The sequence below is a fragment of the Piliocolobus tephrosceles genome, chromosome 4 (assembly GCF_002776525.5).
Source record: "Piliocolobus tephrosceles isolate RC106 chromosome 4, ASM277652v3, whole genome shotgun sequence".
NCBI lineage: Eukaryota > Metazoa > Chordata > Mammalia > Primates > Cercopithecidae > Piliocolobus > Piliocolobus tephrosceles.
Window position 1 is genome coordinate 77,495,476 of NC_045437.1, and position 17,825 is coordinate 77,513,300.

Here is a 17,825-nt window from a genome sequence, read left to right on the forward strand (position 1 = left end):
TTTGAAACTACCAAACTTTTTCCAGCAGTCTGTAGCTCTTATAAAAATAGTCCTCCTGTAATTCTTCTTTAAAGGCAGTTGTCAATATTTATACCTGTCAAGGAAGATAGCACCTTTTTTTTTTTTTTTTTTTTTTTTTTCGGAAAATTAGTTTTTCAGGTTTTCCTATTTAAGATTTTTTTTTTTTTTTTTTTTTTTTTTTTTTTTTTTACGGAAAATTAGCTTTTCAGGTCTTGGAAATTAACATGTGACAATTTTATTTTTATTTTTTTTTCTGCTGTACATCTCCTGACTTTAGGGATATTATGACTGTCCATCATTCTAGTGTACTCAATGATGAACACACGGAGCTAAAGCATGTCTTCTCCTATTTAGTAGTGACTGATTCTCTGTCGTTTGGCAAGCGTCCCCATTGAGACAGGTCAGAGGATGAACTTCCCTTAACTTTCCAGTTCTGCGACTTAGTTGTTTTACATTGCTCAGCAAGATATTTAGCTTCTCTAGGCCTGTTTCCTCGCCTGTATAATGAGGGAATCCAGTAATATTAGTATCACCCTGTGATGCTGTTTTAAGAACTAAATGAGGTGATACATATAAAATCATTAGCACAGTGCCTGGCACTTGTTATCTGTGATTTTCTTATGATACCTTGAAGTTTGCCTCTTATTTTTAGATCTTCTCTTTCCCCACAGAAGTTGACATTCTATATGGAAGTTGCTTAGTTATCACAAGTTTAGACTCACTGTTTAGATACTGGATAAACAATACTAAGATCTTCTTGATTGATGATATTCAGAGAGATACTGCCAATACTAAAGTGAGCACTTAAAATAATGTACTTCTAGTCTCTCCATAGGTTCGCCAAAGGCTGTCCTCTCTAGTTGTTATCCAGAAACATAGTCCCTTCAGCGCGATACTTCAGCTTTTGTTTGCTGTCATTCCCAGTGGGCTCCAGAGTAGGTGGAGAGGTGGTTATTGCCAACTTTCGGATTCTGGCTATTTGGTTAGAACACTCACTCGTACTAACTGGTCTTGCAGATAGATTTTATGTGTCTTTTATATCTGAGAACCCTTGATGTATGCTGCCTCAAATATACACGATCCTTGCTAAAAGAGAGATTAACACATTAGATGAGTGAAATTTCTTGACCATTTCCTTACTTATTGTGTCATCTTGAGAACCGTGGAAACACGGGAGTCATATGTTCCTGATAGATTTTTATAGAGAATGCAAATGATTGTTTTTGAAATGTAAACATGGTGGAAATCTCCGCTGTAATGCCTTTCGTGTATTACATTCATCTCTTTGATCTGTTTATTGGGTGCCTTCTTTGTGCCAAGCCTTGTTCTAGGCAATGGGGATGAACTAGAAGACACGGTTCCTGCTCTCATGAGAACTTACTTTCTAGCAGTGAGATTGATAATAAACAAGCAAGAAAATTCAGGTAGTTTCAGAGAAGGTTAAAACAAAATAAAAGGGGCTGATGTGATAGAGAATGACAGAGCAGAAGGGCTTAGCTGGACTGGGTGGCCAAGGAATGTGTGTCCTGGGAGTTGATGTTTGAGTGTAGACCTGTAGAAAGGCCTTAAGGCAGGAACGAGCATGTTGTATTCTGGCAGGTGGAAGGAGAGCAGAAATCAAGTCTGGCTAGCACCAAGTGAACATGGTGGAGGGTAGTAGAAGAATAGGTCAGAGGCAGACATGGCCTTTAGACTATGACCTTTAGACAGAAGTGCTCTGAGGATCTGGATGAGGGCTTTTAGCAAAAGACAAGTTCTGTTTTACTTTTTATGACAGTCAGTCTGGCTGCCCTATGGAGAGTGGATTGTGGGCAGAGGAGAAGCAGGAAGACCCAGCAGGAGCCACTGCAGTCACCTGTCAGGGCAGTGGCAGTGGGCACAGAGGCAGGCGGTTTTATGCACCTAGAAGACCTCCTGATTCTTCAGTCTCGTGTCTTTTTTCCCGCTGGTGTTTACTAGAGGGCCTGGTGTACAACTTTATCTCCCACTGGCGGTCTCTTAGGGCTTACTAGGAAAGCCACCATTTTGTCACCTACAAATATTTGAGTTTAGTGGATTGAACACATTTAGCTCCTAAAGCCTTGAAGTTAGTTCTTCTTTGACAACCTCAAATCCTGTGGTGAGGAAGTGGGGCTGGAAAAAAATCTGTCTCCACAACAGTATCCCCAAGTCTGACCAGGTTCACCATGCACCACTTTTTCCAGGTACTTCATGCAAACGATTTCCACAACTTCTCATCTTTCAAACAAATCTGGGACAGAGCTCTGGTGCCAATTTAATTCCTGCTCTTTCATTCCACCCAGGGCTACATATTCAAGCAATGTACCTGAATTTAGGGTAAGAGATCATTTAATTCAGCTCCCTGATTTTAGAGGGGAGGAAACTGAAGCCTAGAGAGGTGCATTGACTTGCCCAAATTCCATACTAGAAACCACCTTTCTTGACTTGTGAGCCTATTCTTTATTCATATTTATACTTTTATTTTTACACTCTGTCATTTTCTTGCTTATCAAGGCTCTCACAGAAATTGACACCACAGTGAAAATTTTTGTATAATACTTGACATAGTATGCATTCAATGAACAAATGGTTATTAGTACTCTCATTGCTGTAGAATCCATTTACAAGTAAGTGTTAAATTGAGTTTCGAAATACAAAGAAAGGGAGGAAATTGCTCCTTAATTCCAAAGACAGCCACTGTTAACATTTTGGAATGTTTCCTTTGTCTTTCTTTGCAATTTTTTAAAAAAATAGCCATTTTTTATATAAAAAATTTTTATATCCCGCTTTTTTAGTTAATATTATAACATGAATATTTTCCTATATTCTTAAAAAGTCTTAAGATAATTTTTAATGGCTTCGTGGTTTTCAACAGTATGGATGTACCATTATTGCCTTAAAAGTTTCACTGTTTTACCTACTCTTTGCTGTCATGAATAATCCTGCCACGGTACCTCATGGAATTGATTCTTAAAAAAAAAAAAAAAAAAAAAAATTGGGAGCACATAGTAGGTGTATATATTTATGGGTAACATGAGATGTTTTGATACAGACACAGAATGTGTAATGTTACCTTCACATGAGGGCAGCTGGGATATCCATCACCTCAGGTATTTATCCTTTATGTTACAGACAATCCAGTTATACTCTTTTAGTTATTTTTAAATGTACAATAAATTTTGTTGACTATAGTAACCATGTTGTCCTATCAAATACTAGATCTTACTCATTGTATGTAACTATATATTTGTACCCAAGGACTATTCACCCTCTTCACCACCTACCACCCTTCCCAGGCTCTGGTAACCATCCTTCTACTCTTTATCTCCATGAGTTCGATTGTTTTAATTCATGGCTGGCTTATTTCACTTAACATAATATCCTCCAGTTCCATCCATGTTGTTGCAAATGACAGGATCTTACTCTTTTTTATGGCTGAATAGTACTCCATTGTGTATATGTACCACATTTTCTTTATCTATTCATCTGTTGATGGACACTTAGTTTACTTCCAAATCTTGGCTATTGTGAATAGTGCTGCAATAAACATGGCAATGCAGATATCTCTTCAATATACTGATTTCCTTTCTTTTGGGCATATATATACCTAGCAGTGGAACTGCTGGATCATATGGTAGTTCTATTTTTAGTTTTCTGAGGACCTTTAACTCTTATCTGTAATGGTTGTACTAACTTACATTCCTACCAATAGTGTACAAGAGTTACCTTTTTTCCATATCCTCGTCAGCATTTGTTATCACATATCTTTTGAATATGTCATTTAACTGGGGTAAGATGGGTAGTTTCAATTTTCATTTCTCTGATGATCAATCATGTTGCACCTGTTCATATGCCTGTTTGTTATTTGTATGTCTTCGTTTGATCTTTTGCCCATTTAAATTTTTTTTTTTTTTTTTTTTTTTTTTTTGAGGCGGAGTCTTGCTCTGTCACCCGGACTGCAGTGCAGTGGCCCGATCTCAGCTCACTGCAAGCTCCGCCTCCCGGGTTTACGCCATTCTCCTGCCTCAGCCTCCCGAGTAGCTGAGACTACAGGCGCCCGCCACCTCGCCCAGCTAGTTTTTGTATTTTTAGTAGAGACGGGGTTTCACCGTGTTAGCCAGGATGGTCTCGATCTCCTGACCTCGTGATCCGCCCGTCTCAGCCTCCCAAAGTGCTGGGATTACAGGCTTGAGCCACCGTGCCCGGCTTAAAAATTTTTTTTTAGTTTTTTCCTGTTGAGTTCTTTGAGCTCCTTGTATAGTCTGGTTAGCCTTCCTTTATCAGATGGATGGTTTGCAAATATTTTCTCTCATTTTGTGGGTTGTCTCTTCACTTTGTTGATTGTTTCTTTAGCTGTGCAGATTTTTATTTAATAACTTGATGTGATCCCATTTGTCCATTTTTGCTTTGGTTGCCTGTGTTTGTGGGATATTCCTCAAGAAGTTATTGCCCAGACCAGTGTTCTGGAGATTTTCCCCAATGTTTTCTTGTAGTAGTTTCATAATTTGAGGTTTTAGATTTAAGTTTCTAATCCATTTTGATTTGATTTTTTTACATGGTGAGAGGTAGGAGTCCAGTTTCATTCCTCTTTATATGGGGATATTGAAGAGACTGTTTTTTCACCAGCATATGTTCTTGGCACCTTTGTCAAAAATGAGTGCACTGTAGGTGTGTGAATTTCTTTCTGGGTTCTCTATTTTGTTCCATTGGTCTGTGTGTCTGTTTTTATGCCAGTACCATGCAGTTTTGGTTACTATAGCTCTGTAGTATAACTTGAAGTCAGATAATGTGATTCCACCAGTTTTGTTATTTTTGCTTAAGATGGCTTTGGCTATTCAGATCCTTTTGTGTTTCCATATAAATTTTAGGATTTTTTTTTCTATTTCTGTGAAGAAGAATGTCATTGGTCTTTTACTAGGGATTGCATTGAATCTGTAGATTGCTTTAGGTAGTATGGACACTTAAACAATATTTATTCTTCCAGTCCATGCATGTGGAATATCTTTCCCTTTTTGTGTATCCTCTTCAGTTTTTTGCATTAGTTTATGTAGAGCCCTGGGACTTTGAACGAACATAGATGGTAGTCAGACAGTGGTCACCATGGGCCTTGGGTGAGACCCAGTGTTGCTCTGGATTCAGGTCTGACCCGGTGAGCATTGAAAAATTAGGTATTTATTGTAGCCTTCACAGTCTAGCTTGTTTGTACTTGTCCTTGGGAAGGCTTTCTAAGTATTCAAAGGGACTTGGGTGTTCTGATCTAAATCTGTGGTCACTGCAGCTGTGTCTGCATTAGGGGGCACCCTAAGCCCAGTAATGCTGTAGCCCTTGTAGACTCTTAGAGGTACCACCTTGGTGGTCTTGCATACTATTCTGGAAAATTCCCTGGATTTCTAGGCAAAGACTGTTGTCTCTTCCTTTACTTTCCCCCAAACAAACGGAGCCTCTCTGTTTCTGCTGAGCCACCTAGAGCTGAGGAAGGGGTGACACAAGCACCTCTGTGACCACCACCACTGGGACTGCACTGGGTCTGACCTGAAGCCAGCACAACACTGGGTCTTACCCAAGGCCCATAGTGACCACTGTCTACCTACCACCTATGTTCACTCAGAGTCCTAGGATCTACAGTCAGCAGGTGACAAATCCAGCCTGAAGGGCTATCATTGTTTATACCACCATGCCTGGCAATAGTGAATGAAACTCTGGGAGGGAAGTAATTAATTTGACCTTGATGATATGTATATGATTAGGCAGCCCTGTTCTTTGTTAGCCTTCAACAATAGGGATCTTTTTGGTCACTGTCACAGGAGTGAAGACAGAATAGAATAACTTACCTTGTAATGTTTGTTTTCTGATACCTTGGGCCAAAAGACCCACAGGAATCCACCCGTGATCTCCAGAAAGTGAAGTTTTTATTTGAAGTTTGTTCTAGTCTAACAACTTTCATCACATTTTGTGTTTCAGTAGATGCCAAAGGAAAGCACTGAGTGTGTTGGTATTTCTCTTGCCTGCTTCAGCAGTGTCTGGCTCTCAAAGTTGTAGTCTTGGTACCTAACTTCAGACCAAAACAGCCAAGAGCGTTAAAACTGCTGTGTGGGTTGGGAAACAAACGTAGTGATCAGGCAAGCCATTTTAGAAGGGATGGTGGAAAAAACTTCTCCATACACTTAAGTCTTCTTAATATTATTTTTGACTTTTCAAGCATCTAAATTTCCTCTAATGTACTCAATTAAATACTGAAATAGACATTATAATTTATTTATTAGAAAATTTGAGATATTCTACACTTTAAATACATTGAACTTGTATCATAGAACTTTTAAATGATGAAGAATCTAATATTTTATGTAACTATGTAAGTCTAAGGAGATTACTTAGAGTAATTTTTTGTCTTCACTTTCAATATGATGCTCCCCTCCCTTTCTTTGAGATGGAGTCTTATTCTATCGCCCAGGCTGGAGTGCAGTGGCTTGATCTTGGCTCACTGCATCCTTCGCCTCTGGGGTTCAGGCGATTCTCCTGCCTCAGCCTCCTGAGGAGCTGGGACTACAGGTGTGCGCCACCACGAGCTAATGGGTTTCACCATGTTGGACTGGCTGGTCTCAAACTCCTGACCTCAAGTGATCTGCCTGCCTTGGCCTCCCAAATTACTGGGATTACAGGCGTGGGCCACTGCCCGGCCTCAGTATGATACCTTTTGATGACAACAAAAGCCTTAACTTTAATGAAGTTGAATGTATCAGTCCTTCCTTTTATGGGTAAATGGTGTTGTGCCTTAAATAAGGAATTCTTTCAATCCCTGAGGTCTTAAACATATTCTCCTATAATTTTTTATCAACATTTTAAAGTTTAATTTTCAAATTTAAGTCATTAATCAATCTACCCAGAATTTATTTATTTATTTATTTATTTATTTATTTATTTATTTATTTATTTATTAAGACAGAGTTTTGCTCTTGTTGCCCAGGCTGGAATGCAGTGGCACGATCTTGGCTCACCGCAACCTCTGCCTCCTGGGTTCAAGTGATTCTCCTACCTCAGCCTCCCAAGTAGCTGGGATATGTTAGGAATCTAATATCTTTCTATATGGATAATCAATTGTTTTGTACCAATTTTCAAATCATCCTTTTCCCATCAGTTTATGGAATTATTTATCATATATTAAGTTTCCAAATTTTTATGGGACTGTTTTGAACTCTTACTTTTCACTGGTCAGTGTTTGTCTGTAAGCCAGAATCCCACAAGCTTATTTACTGTAGCATTATAATAACTTTTTACATCTTAGGGAAAGTTCTCCCCCTCTATTTTTCTAATAAAACTTTCTGACTTCTCTTTAGCATTTGCTCCTCTATTTTAGAATCAACTTACTCAATTAATTGGGGGAAAAATTTTGAGATTTTTTTTAGAATTGCATTGACCCTATAGATCCATTTGGGGAGGCGTTGACATCTTTGTGATATATATGTGAACATATGAATATGTCCCTCTATGAAAACAGTAGATACAGTGAGTCCTCACTTAACATTCTCAGTGGGTTCTTGGAAACTGCTGGCTGGGTATGAACTCTTACACCTGTAATCCCAGAACATTGGGAGGCTGAAGTGAGAGGATCACTTGAGCCCAGGACCAGCCTGGGATGGGGAGACCCCATCTCTACAAAAAAATTACCGAGATGTGATGACACCCACCTGTGGTCCCAACTACTTGGGAGGCTGCGGCAGAAAGATCTCTTGAGGCACAGAAGGTTGAGGCACAGTGAGCCATGTTTGCACCATTGCACTCTTGCCCAGAGAGCAAGACCCTATTTCAAAAAAAAAAAAAAACTGCAACTTTAAGTGAAATGACGTATAATGAAACCAATTTTACCATAGGCTAATGGATATAAACAAAGTTAATATTTTGTCATATTATGTCATATTTGTCATACTATGTCATATTTCTGGCCACAGAAAGCATCATCAAACTTCTAAATAAAGACCCAACACACTTCTAATATTAAACATTGAAATAAGTATGAGCTATATGTTTAAGAAATATTAATAAAAACAAATAAGATTGTTATATACATAATTTTTGGTAAATCAGGGAATAACAGAGGTCATAGTGATGGTGGGTTAAATCAAGGAGTAAATGTTTGTGTAGTGACGATTGTAAGAAGCACCTCCTCCTACCATGCAGCTCAAAAACAAGTAATACATATGGCAGACTTGCTTATCACTTTTGTGTTACATCAGTTTATTGTCATGTATTTGTATGATCATCACATACTTTACGAATTTTTACTTGACAATCATTTGTATTCATTCATTTTCCAGCCCACTTATTCCATTTCAGAGTCATGGGTAGCCAGAGCCTATCGTGGCAGTGCAGGGCACCAGGCAGGAACCAGCCCTGGACAGGATGCCATCCCATCACAGGGCACACTCACACACACACTCAGACCGGGGCTATTACACCAATGAACCTAACTTGCACATCTTTGGCATGTGGGAGGAAACTGGAATACCCAGAGAAAATCCACACAGGCAAAGACAGTGCCCCGGCTGGGAATGTATTTTTCCTTATTAATTTTGTAATAAAATGACATTGAATGAAATGACATTATTTGAGGACCTGCTGTGTTTTTATTTTGGTTTTAAGTCCTTTCAGTAAAGTTTTAAAGTGTTCTCTATAAAGGATTTTTACATCTTTTATTAGATTAATTACTAAGTACTTTTTGTTAGTATATAGGTCATATCTTTTTTACAATAGTCTTCTAATTTGCTGCTCTTATACAAAAACGCAACTGAGTTTCCATCTTGATCTTAAATCTAGTCATTTTGCTAAAGATCCTGTCATTAATTATAATACTTTGTATTATATATGTATAATACTTTGTATAGAGATTGGTTTTCCTTGTGGGCAGCCATGTGATCTGCCAATGACAGTTTTGTTTTGTCTAATGCCTTTTTATTTCTTTTTATTGTCATGTTTTTCTATCTGTGACCTCCAGGAAAATGTGGATATCGTGTCTTGATTGACCTAAGGAAAGGTTTCTACCATTTCACCATTAGGCCTGTGTTTGCTGCAGGTTTTTGGTAGCTATTCTTGACCTGGTTGAAGAAGTTGTCTAAGGGTCGTTTTGTTCTCTCAGTCACTCCCCACTTACTGGTGGATGGTGTCAGGAAGAAACCTGTTTCCCAGCTAAATAAACATTGTTTAAATATTAGAACTGTGAAGTCTAAATTTTTATGTGATATTTTTTCTATATATACAACGAATTGATTTTTGTATATCAATTAGTTCTGAAATCCTAAAGTTCAAATAAACTAAAAACTTCATTCTGTATTAAATTCAGGAGAAATAAAATGCTCAAAGAACACATACATGATTGTATAATTTTAAAAGCCAGCAGTTTCTGTGTAGTTCAATATAAAAATGTTATTCCTTTTGAAAATATTGGAAAGTGTCAGACTTGCTTATTCACTTTGGGTAATACATCTTTTTCACCAATGTACATACAATTTAAATTCAGAAGAGAGTAACATTTCTATTCATGTAAATGCCACACACATTATTTTACTCAAGGCCTTCAAATAAGTTTCACATCTGACTTTTACATTAGGCCCAAGCCAAATGTATTTTCATTTGTTTTAGTTCATTTCTTCTGTTTCAGTTAATTCGTTTATAGGGCATTGGGACTTCATGTGGCTACTTTGGGCATCTTTTATTTTTAAGAATTTATGATTTATAAAAATGATTATAGCATTTATAGTTTCAAAGGAATTTCATATATATTTTCTTAATTGTTTTAAACTTTACAAAATGCACATAAGGCTAGGATTTCTATTATTATTAAATCTTACAGATGAGAAATGAAATGTATCTAACCAATGGCTAAGCCAGAAACGGAACCTCAGTCTTCTAACTCTAAAAGGTATTATAATATGCTTTACCACTACAAATCTTATTTATTAAGTTATTTTAGTTGACCAAATTAATACTTTTAAAGAATACACTGTCAAATTACTGATTCTCATTGCATGAAAAAGCCAAATTGAACAGTAAGTATAAATTCTCTTATCTTTCAAGGTATTGGAAGGCTTAAGTTTTCTACAAAATAAAAAGTGTATGTTTTTTCTTTTTTTCTCATATATTTTCTAAACTACCAATTTAGAAACATTTCTGTTTCTGCATTTCCATTGATCACTCTCATGTGCTTGTTGAATTTGGTAATCCTGTTTGAGACAGCTCCTTTAACAATGCTGTCACAGTTCAGGGAGTCTTGGCATGACATACGTAACCCTTCTGTATGGTATTCTCTCTGGCATTACATTCTTACGTTACTTTCTCTCTGGCATTGCATTCTTTCACTTTCCATTTTGTACTTTTCTCTCTTGCTTTATTTGTATGTAGTGTTCTGAAGTCCAAGTAACAAAATGTCATTTGGAAGTTATGTGAATTATTCGTAAATTACATAAATATGTTTATAAGGAGTTATTGAATTGTTCGTGATGGTGATCCATGAAATAACTAAGAAAATTTGTTTGATTTTTAATGATTTCAGCCAATGAAAAAGTATAGAAAACAGTGTACAGACACCCATTTACCCATCACACAAATGTCATGGAGATTGATGTTTTGTAATATTTAGGAGATTTTTTAAGTAAATAAAAAAATTACAGATACAGCTAAGGTCATACATAATTAACTGCTATTCCTTTTTCTCCATCTTCACCTCTTAACCTACATGGTAACCATTATCCTGATGTTATTTGTTATCCTTATGCATGGTTTTTATTCTTTTGTTTGACATGTATATGTATGTATGTGTGTATATATATGTATAAACTAGCAGCATATAATCTTTTGTATTTTAAAAAATATACATTAATGTCTCACTGAGCCTTAGTATTCTGCATTGTAAATAATTGTTTTAATAATTGTACAAGTAGATCTATTTATTTTCCTAATGGTAGACAATTAGATTATCTCTATTTTTGTCAGTTAGGAATACATACAAACAGTACTACAGTGAACAGTTTTATACATGCGTTTTTGAGCACTTTTATGTTTCTTGGATAGATATTTAAAAGAGGAATTGCTGGGTCATCTAGACCAGTATACACAATCTTTAACTTTACTAGGCATTTCCAAATTGCTCTCCATATCTTCCCAGCATACTGTGTTGAAAAGACTGTCCTTTGTCTACTGTGCTGCAGTGTCACCTTTGTCATAAATCAAGAAACTGTATACATGTCAGTCTGTTTCTGTGCTTTCCATTCCACTGGTTATATATGTATATTATTGTGCCAAATCACACTACTATAATTACTATAACATTATAATATTGGGTCATCCAGTTCATGAACATGGTATATTCCTTCACTTAATTAGGTCTTCTTTAATTTCTTTCAATAATGTGTAGTTTTCTGTGTAGAGTCTTGCTCATTTTGTTAGATTTATTCTTAGGTATTTGATTTTGTTTGATACTATGGTAAATTGTATCATTAAAAATGTTTTACTTTGAATTACAGGTTGAGCATTCCTAATCTGAAAATCTAAAATCTGAAATGCTCCAATGAGCATTTCCTTTGAGCATCATATTGTTGCTCAAAAAGCTTTGGATTTCAGAGCATTTTAGATTTTATTTAAAATGCAAATATTTCAAGATCCAAAAAATTGGAAACACTTCTGTCCCCAAGTGTTTTGGATAAGTGATATTCAACCTGTATTTGTTGCTAAAATATAGGGGAAAAGTTGATTTTTGAATACTGAACTTGTATCTAAAGTTCAGTTTTTAAAGCTTTCCTTGGATTTTCTGGGAGCACAATCATGACATACAGGAATAATGAGTTTTATTATTTGCTTTCTAATCCTTATACCTCTTATTTTTATTTTCCTTTCCTGCCCCTTTTTTTTTTTTTTTTTGGAGATGGAGTCTCGCTCTGTCGCCCGGGCTGGAGTGCAGTGGCGGGATCTCAGCTCACTGCAAGCTCCGCCTCCCAGGTTCACGCCCTTCTCCTGCCTCAGCCTCCCGAGTAGCTGGGACTACAGGCGCCCGCCAGTTGGCCCGGCTAGTTTTTTGTATTTTTTAGTAGAGACGGGGTTTCACCGTGTTAGCCAGGATGGTCTCGATCTCCTGACCTCATGATCCACTCGCCTCGGCCTCCCAAAGTGCTGGGATTACAGGCATGAGCCACTGCGTCCGGCCTCATTTTTTTCACAAGTGAATGTTGAATTTTTTCAAATGCTTTCTCTGTGTTATTGGAAATAATTGTATGGTTTCTTTATTCTGTTAATGTGGTGAATTACATTGATTGGCCTTTGAATATTAAACCAACTTTGTATTTCTCGAAAGCTCTAAGTGGTTTATGTAACCTTGGATTGACTTATTAATAGTTTATTAAGAAGTTTTGCATGTATATTTATGGGTGAAATTGGTCTGTAATTTTTCTTGTAATGTTCTTATCAGGTTTGGATATCAATATTCTTGATATCCAAATCTGAAATTATTTGGGAAAAATTCTTGTTTTGTTCACTAGAAGAATTGTAATATTGGTGCTATTTCTTTCTTAAATGTTTGCAAGAATTCAGTAGGGGTGTTCTCTGCATTTAGAGTTTTTCTTGTGGGCTTTTAGAAATTTAATAAATATAGGATTGTTAGGTTTTCTATTTCTTGTGTCATTTTGTGATTTTTAAAAAAGGAGATAAAGATATATATTAAAAAAGAGATTAAAGAGGTATAAAATATTTGATCATGTCAATATTTGATTGTTTTATGACAGGCTTATTTTTTAATCTATAGAATTCATTTTTATCATTGTTTTATGACACACTTATTTTTTACCCTCTGTAAAATTCATTTTATTTTTATCGTTAGTTTTATCATTCTGCTTATACGAAACTACTTTCCAGGTTCTTACTGTGTTAAGCTCTTTCCATCACAAGAAACAGATATACTCAAGTTCCTTCAAGTAATGGAGATGTATTAGGTGCAATATAAAGCCATATGGTGCCATAAGAGAAAGGAATTACACAGGAAGAGAAGGATATCTAGCACAGTTTGGCATTAGGGAGACTGGAAATGTGTAGCTAATTAGAATACGATACAGCTTTAGGGATGGAACAGGTTTTCTTTTTATCCCCCATTAGCAACACCTTATAAGGCTTTACTTTGATACCCAGTTATTTATGTGAGGTTTCTCACTTCCTTTTGGCTTTTATCTTTCCTTCCTTTCATTACTAACTATCCTCTTTACCCCTGGTCTAAATAATTTTTCATCATACCTTTTATTTTCTCATAACTACTTACTCATGATCCCCGGTGCCTTGTGGCCTGTTTCTGTGATTCTTTTTAGCCTCTCTTCAAGCTACCAGGTAACTGAACCTCTCTCATTCTCAGTTAACTCGCAAAAGATTATTTGATTGGCCTAGTTTGAGAAGCTTTTATGCTAGGCCCATTGGCTGGTTCTGGGGTTGTTTGTTTGTTTTTTGAGATGGAGTCTCATTCTCACTTGTGCTGGAATGCAGTGACGTTATCTTGACTCACTGCAACCTCCACCTCCTGGATTCAAGCGATTCTTGTGTCTCAGCCTCCTGAGTAACTGGCATCATCACACTCAGCTAATTTTTGTACAGTTGGGGTTTTGCCATGTTGGCCAGCCTGGTCTGGAACTCCTGGCCTCAAGCAATCCACCTCCTTGGCCTCCCAAAGTGCTGAGATTACAGGTGTGAGCCACCATGCTTGACCGGCTTGGCTACTCTTGACCAGGCAGCTATTGCCAAAGTGTGGGATTCACATAGCACAGAGCATGGATGCCCTGGGCTAACTCCTCTGCCAAGAGCTGTAGTTGGACAATTTCCCTTAGCAGGGGTGTGTACCTGGAAAATACTGTAATTGATCAATACAGAGAAGTTCTAGAAAATTAAGTTGTTGCAAGAGTTATAGTTCTGCCTCCTCCACATGCTCTGGTGAATGCTAGTAAATAATTAAATGCTGATAAACCAATGTCTAGAATTTGATGTTATAAATATCTTTTAATAGTCATCTACCTGTAACTGAAAAATTGCTGCCAAAAATTATATGTGCTGCCAACCCCAAATAGGGCCTTGGGCAATTAGATATGTAATACCTGTTATTTTAAGATGGACAAATGAAAATTGATAGACTTTAAACATAAGCAATAGGGAGAACATGCACATAGTCAGATTAAAAAATGCTTAATGAGGAAGCCATAGCAGTTATCCACTTCTGGTCTTATTTCCTTTTTAATACCCAGGAACAACTGTGTGTACTGCTAAGAATTCACTTTTCTGCAGTATCACACAGTTCAGGTTGAAGGACTCTATTTAAAAGCTGGACAAAAACCACCTTGTTATTTTCTGTTTTCTTTGCAACTATGAGCATGAGACACAGTTCTGGTCACTGAAATGTAAGTTTTCTGGGAGGATCCTGGATTCCAGAGGACCGCTTTCCTTTTGTGATATTTATGCTGCAAAGTAATGTTTTGCCTAATGCCTTTCCATTTATGAGATAAATTGTGGATATTGATCTAAAAACGTTTCTGGTACAATAAGTGACATTCCTTTCTAATTTTTAGGAGGACTCAGAGAGAGTAATGATAATTACTGGACCAAACATGGGTGGAAAGAGCTCCTACATAAAACAAGTTGCATTGATTACCATCATGGCTCAGATTGGCTCCTATGTTCCTGCAGAAGAAGCGACAATTGGGATTGTGGATGGCATTTTCACAAGGTAAGTACATTAATTCAGTTTGAATATATTCCCGAAAATAAGTCAAGCCCACATTATCACATGAATTTTCCTTTTGTGTACATATTTAGATGCTCTTAAAGCATTCAGCATTTAGGAAAGGTCAGGCATGGTGGCCCACACCTGTGATCCCAGCACTTTGGAGACCAAGGCAAGAGGATCGCTTCAGTGTAGGAGTTTGAGAGCAGCCTGGGCAACATGGAAAAACCCCATCTTGACAAAAAATCAAAAAATTAGCCAGGAACCTGAGGGGGGGAGGATCACCTGAGGCTGGGGAGGTTAAGGCAACAGTAAGCCAAGGTCACACCATTGCACTCCAGCCTGGGCAACAGAGTGAGACCCTGTCTCAAAAAAAAAAAACAAAAAACACAAAACATTATTTTTATCATGACAGATAATACTAGAAAGAACTTAGGAGTTAGTTTTGTCCAGTAGTTTCCAAATTATTTTTAGTCATTGAGTTCTTTTTTATCTTATTTTATTTATTATTATTATTATTTTTTTTTTTTTTGAGATGGAGTTTGGCTCTTGTTGCCTAGGCCAGAGTGCAATGAAACTATCTCGGCTCACTGCAACCTTCACCTCCCCAGTTCAAGCGATTCTTCTCCCTCAGCCTCCCGAGCAGCTGGGATTACAGGCGCCCGCCACCATGCCTGGCTAATTTTTATATTCTTAGTAGGGACAGTGTTTCGCCAGGTTGGCCAGGCTAGTGTCGAACTCCTGACCTCAAGTGAGCCGCCCGCCTTGGCCTACCAAAGTGCTGGGATTATAGGCGTGAGCCACCACACCCAGCTGAGTTATTATTTTGAAGAAAACCTTTTGTAGAAAATAAATATTTAAACAGATAAAAACAGATCTGCTCTGTCTTCCAGGGGTAGAAGGCTTAGAGACTTGGCTGTTAGGCTCTGTAGAGCACAGTCTGAAAACTGGTCCATCCTTCCCGTTTTTGGTGCAGACCTGAGACAAACTGCAAAAGGCATTGGGCTGAGATCATTTTGTTGATATCCCTTTTTACTCTACAAACATTACATGCAACTAAGTCTTACCCTCAATGTGTAAACCTTAATTTTATGCCATGTTAGGAATATGAGTGAAATATCCTGATTTCACTAAGGAGAATTCATAGTTTAATCTGTTTAACACCTTCTGATTTATCAGTTCTTAAAGCATTGTGTATATGTCTTACATGTACATTTCTAAAAAGTAAATACAGTCTCTGTGCATAGTCAAGCTCTGTGTATAGAGTGTCTGAGTTGTTGTCCAGCTACATATTTATATAATATTTGACTATGGAATCACGTCAGAATATATCACATGCTAATGTTGATATTCTTGAGTAGACACTAAAATGCTTTAAAACTTCATTTTCCGTCTGAGAATGAACAAAGTACCCTGAATTCTGTTTGATGCCGTGTCACCAAATAGGTGTTATTCTGATCCCCATATATGTTTAAATTAACTCAAAATAAGAAATTTAAAGAGTCTTTCTTTAGTTCTTAAGGCTAGAATTCATTTTCTATTTTATAAGAGAAACAAACCAGGTATTTTATTTTGGTTACAGTATTAAGGAAAGTAACAGAGATATTTAGTAAAGAAAAAAAAAGAGAAAAAAGAAAAAAATTATTGGTCAATATAAGGGGATTTACCTAGAAGGGAATCTTGTTACTGAGCGGAATATCAAGATTGTTTGTAGATACAAGTAAAATAAAAGAAGGGTTTATTTTTGTCATATAAGGAGAAGGCTGGAGGTGGGTAGCTGCTTCTGGTGTTTCAGTGGCTCTGCCATTTCATTGGCCTTTCCCTCAGAGTTGTAAGATTGCTGCTGCAGCTCCAGGCATCACATTCCTATTCACATGAGGTAAAAAGGAGACGGGACTGCCATAGCTTCCCCCACCGCCCCTCTGTTTGTTTTTGTTGTTGTTGTTGTTTTGTTTTGTTTTAGGACATCAGTAGGTTTTTAGGATCCTCCCAGAAAACTTACACTTCAGTGACCAGAACTATGTCTCGTGGCCGTAGTTGCAAAGAAAACAGAAAATAAGAAGGTGGTTTTTGTCCAGCTTTTAAATAGAATTAAGCACAGTAATTGGGAATACAATCAGTGGTAATCAGAAAATAGTTTCTGTCATAGAGTGTGAAATCAGTAATAATCAGTAACAGCTAACCTTTGTGATATCTTTACAATTTAGTGTAATATTCTTATCAAGGTACAGGCACTGTTATGTGCACCTTATATAGAGTACTTTATGTAAAGTACATTCAGTGAGTACATGTCTAAGCGTTCTAAACCATGCTAATTTCAAGAAATTGAAGTATTTATCCATTCATTTTCATTTATTCATTCATCCAACATGTACTAAATGAATACCTAACATATGGCAGTTACTGAGAATACAAAGGAACCACAGTTTTTGATTTCATGAAAGCTACCTAGTGGAGAAAATCAGCATTAACCAAATAATCGTATGCAGAAATGTGAAACTGCAGCTATGACAAGTCTGTGAAGGCTATATGCAAGATGCTGGGTTAGGCTGTGATCCTGGGATATGATCTGGTCGGGGACATCAGGGGAAGGCTTCCCTTAGCAAGTAACTTTTGAGTGCCTATCTGAAGGATGAGTGTAAGAAGGAAGGAAGAACATTTCAGAGAGATCGTGTGCAAAAGTCCTTTAGCATAAAAAACATAGACAATGAGTCAAGGCTGGTCCTCCAGGAGAGCAAGATTCTAGGTGAAGCATAGCCATGTTAGGAGTTTATCCTAAGAACCATGGTAAACTATTGAAGAATTTTAACCAAGGTTTTGCATGATTATGTCTGCATTGGTTACACTGTAAAGAATGTCTGGAGAAAAAAACCAAGTAGATCAGAGGAACCCAAAGAGCAGTCTCTTTTGGTGGTCCTGGTGAGAGGATCAGTAGCTTGGATTAAGTTTGTAGTGCTAGTTTAAGTGGAAAGGAGTCATATTTGAAATATATTTGGGAAATATATCACCAGGACTTGGTGATAGATGGGGGTATGGCAGCTGAGATAAATGGAGTTGTCAGAGATGGCAT

General features: G+C 37.1%; 1 protein-coding gene across 2 annotated transcripts in view; it reads left to right on the forward strand.

The window, feature by feature from the left end:
* Nucleotides 1-17,825, forward strand: part of MSH3 (mutS homolog 3) — a 230,807-nt gene that overhangs the window by 149,233 nt on the left and 63,749 nt on the right. For both annotated transcript variants that reach the window (XM_023214955.2, XM_023214956.2), the window contains exon 20: nt 14,601-14,758. In XM_023214955.2, the coding sequence (XP_023070723.2) occupies nt 14,601-14,758 (158 nt within the window). The remainder of the gene's footprint in view (nt 1-14,600; nt 14,759-17,825) is intronic.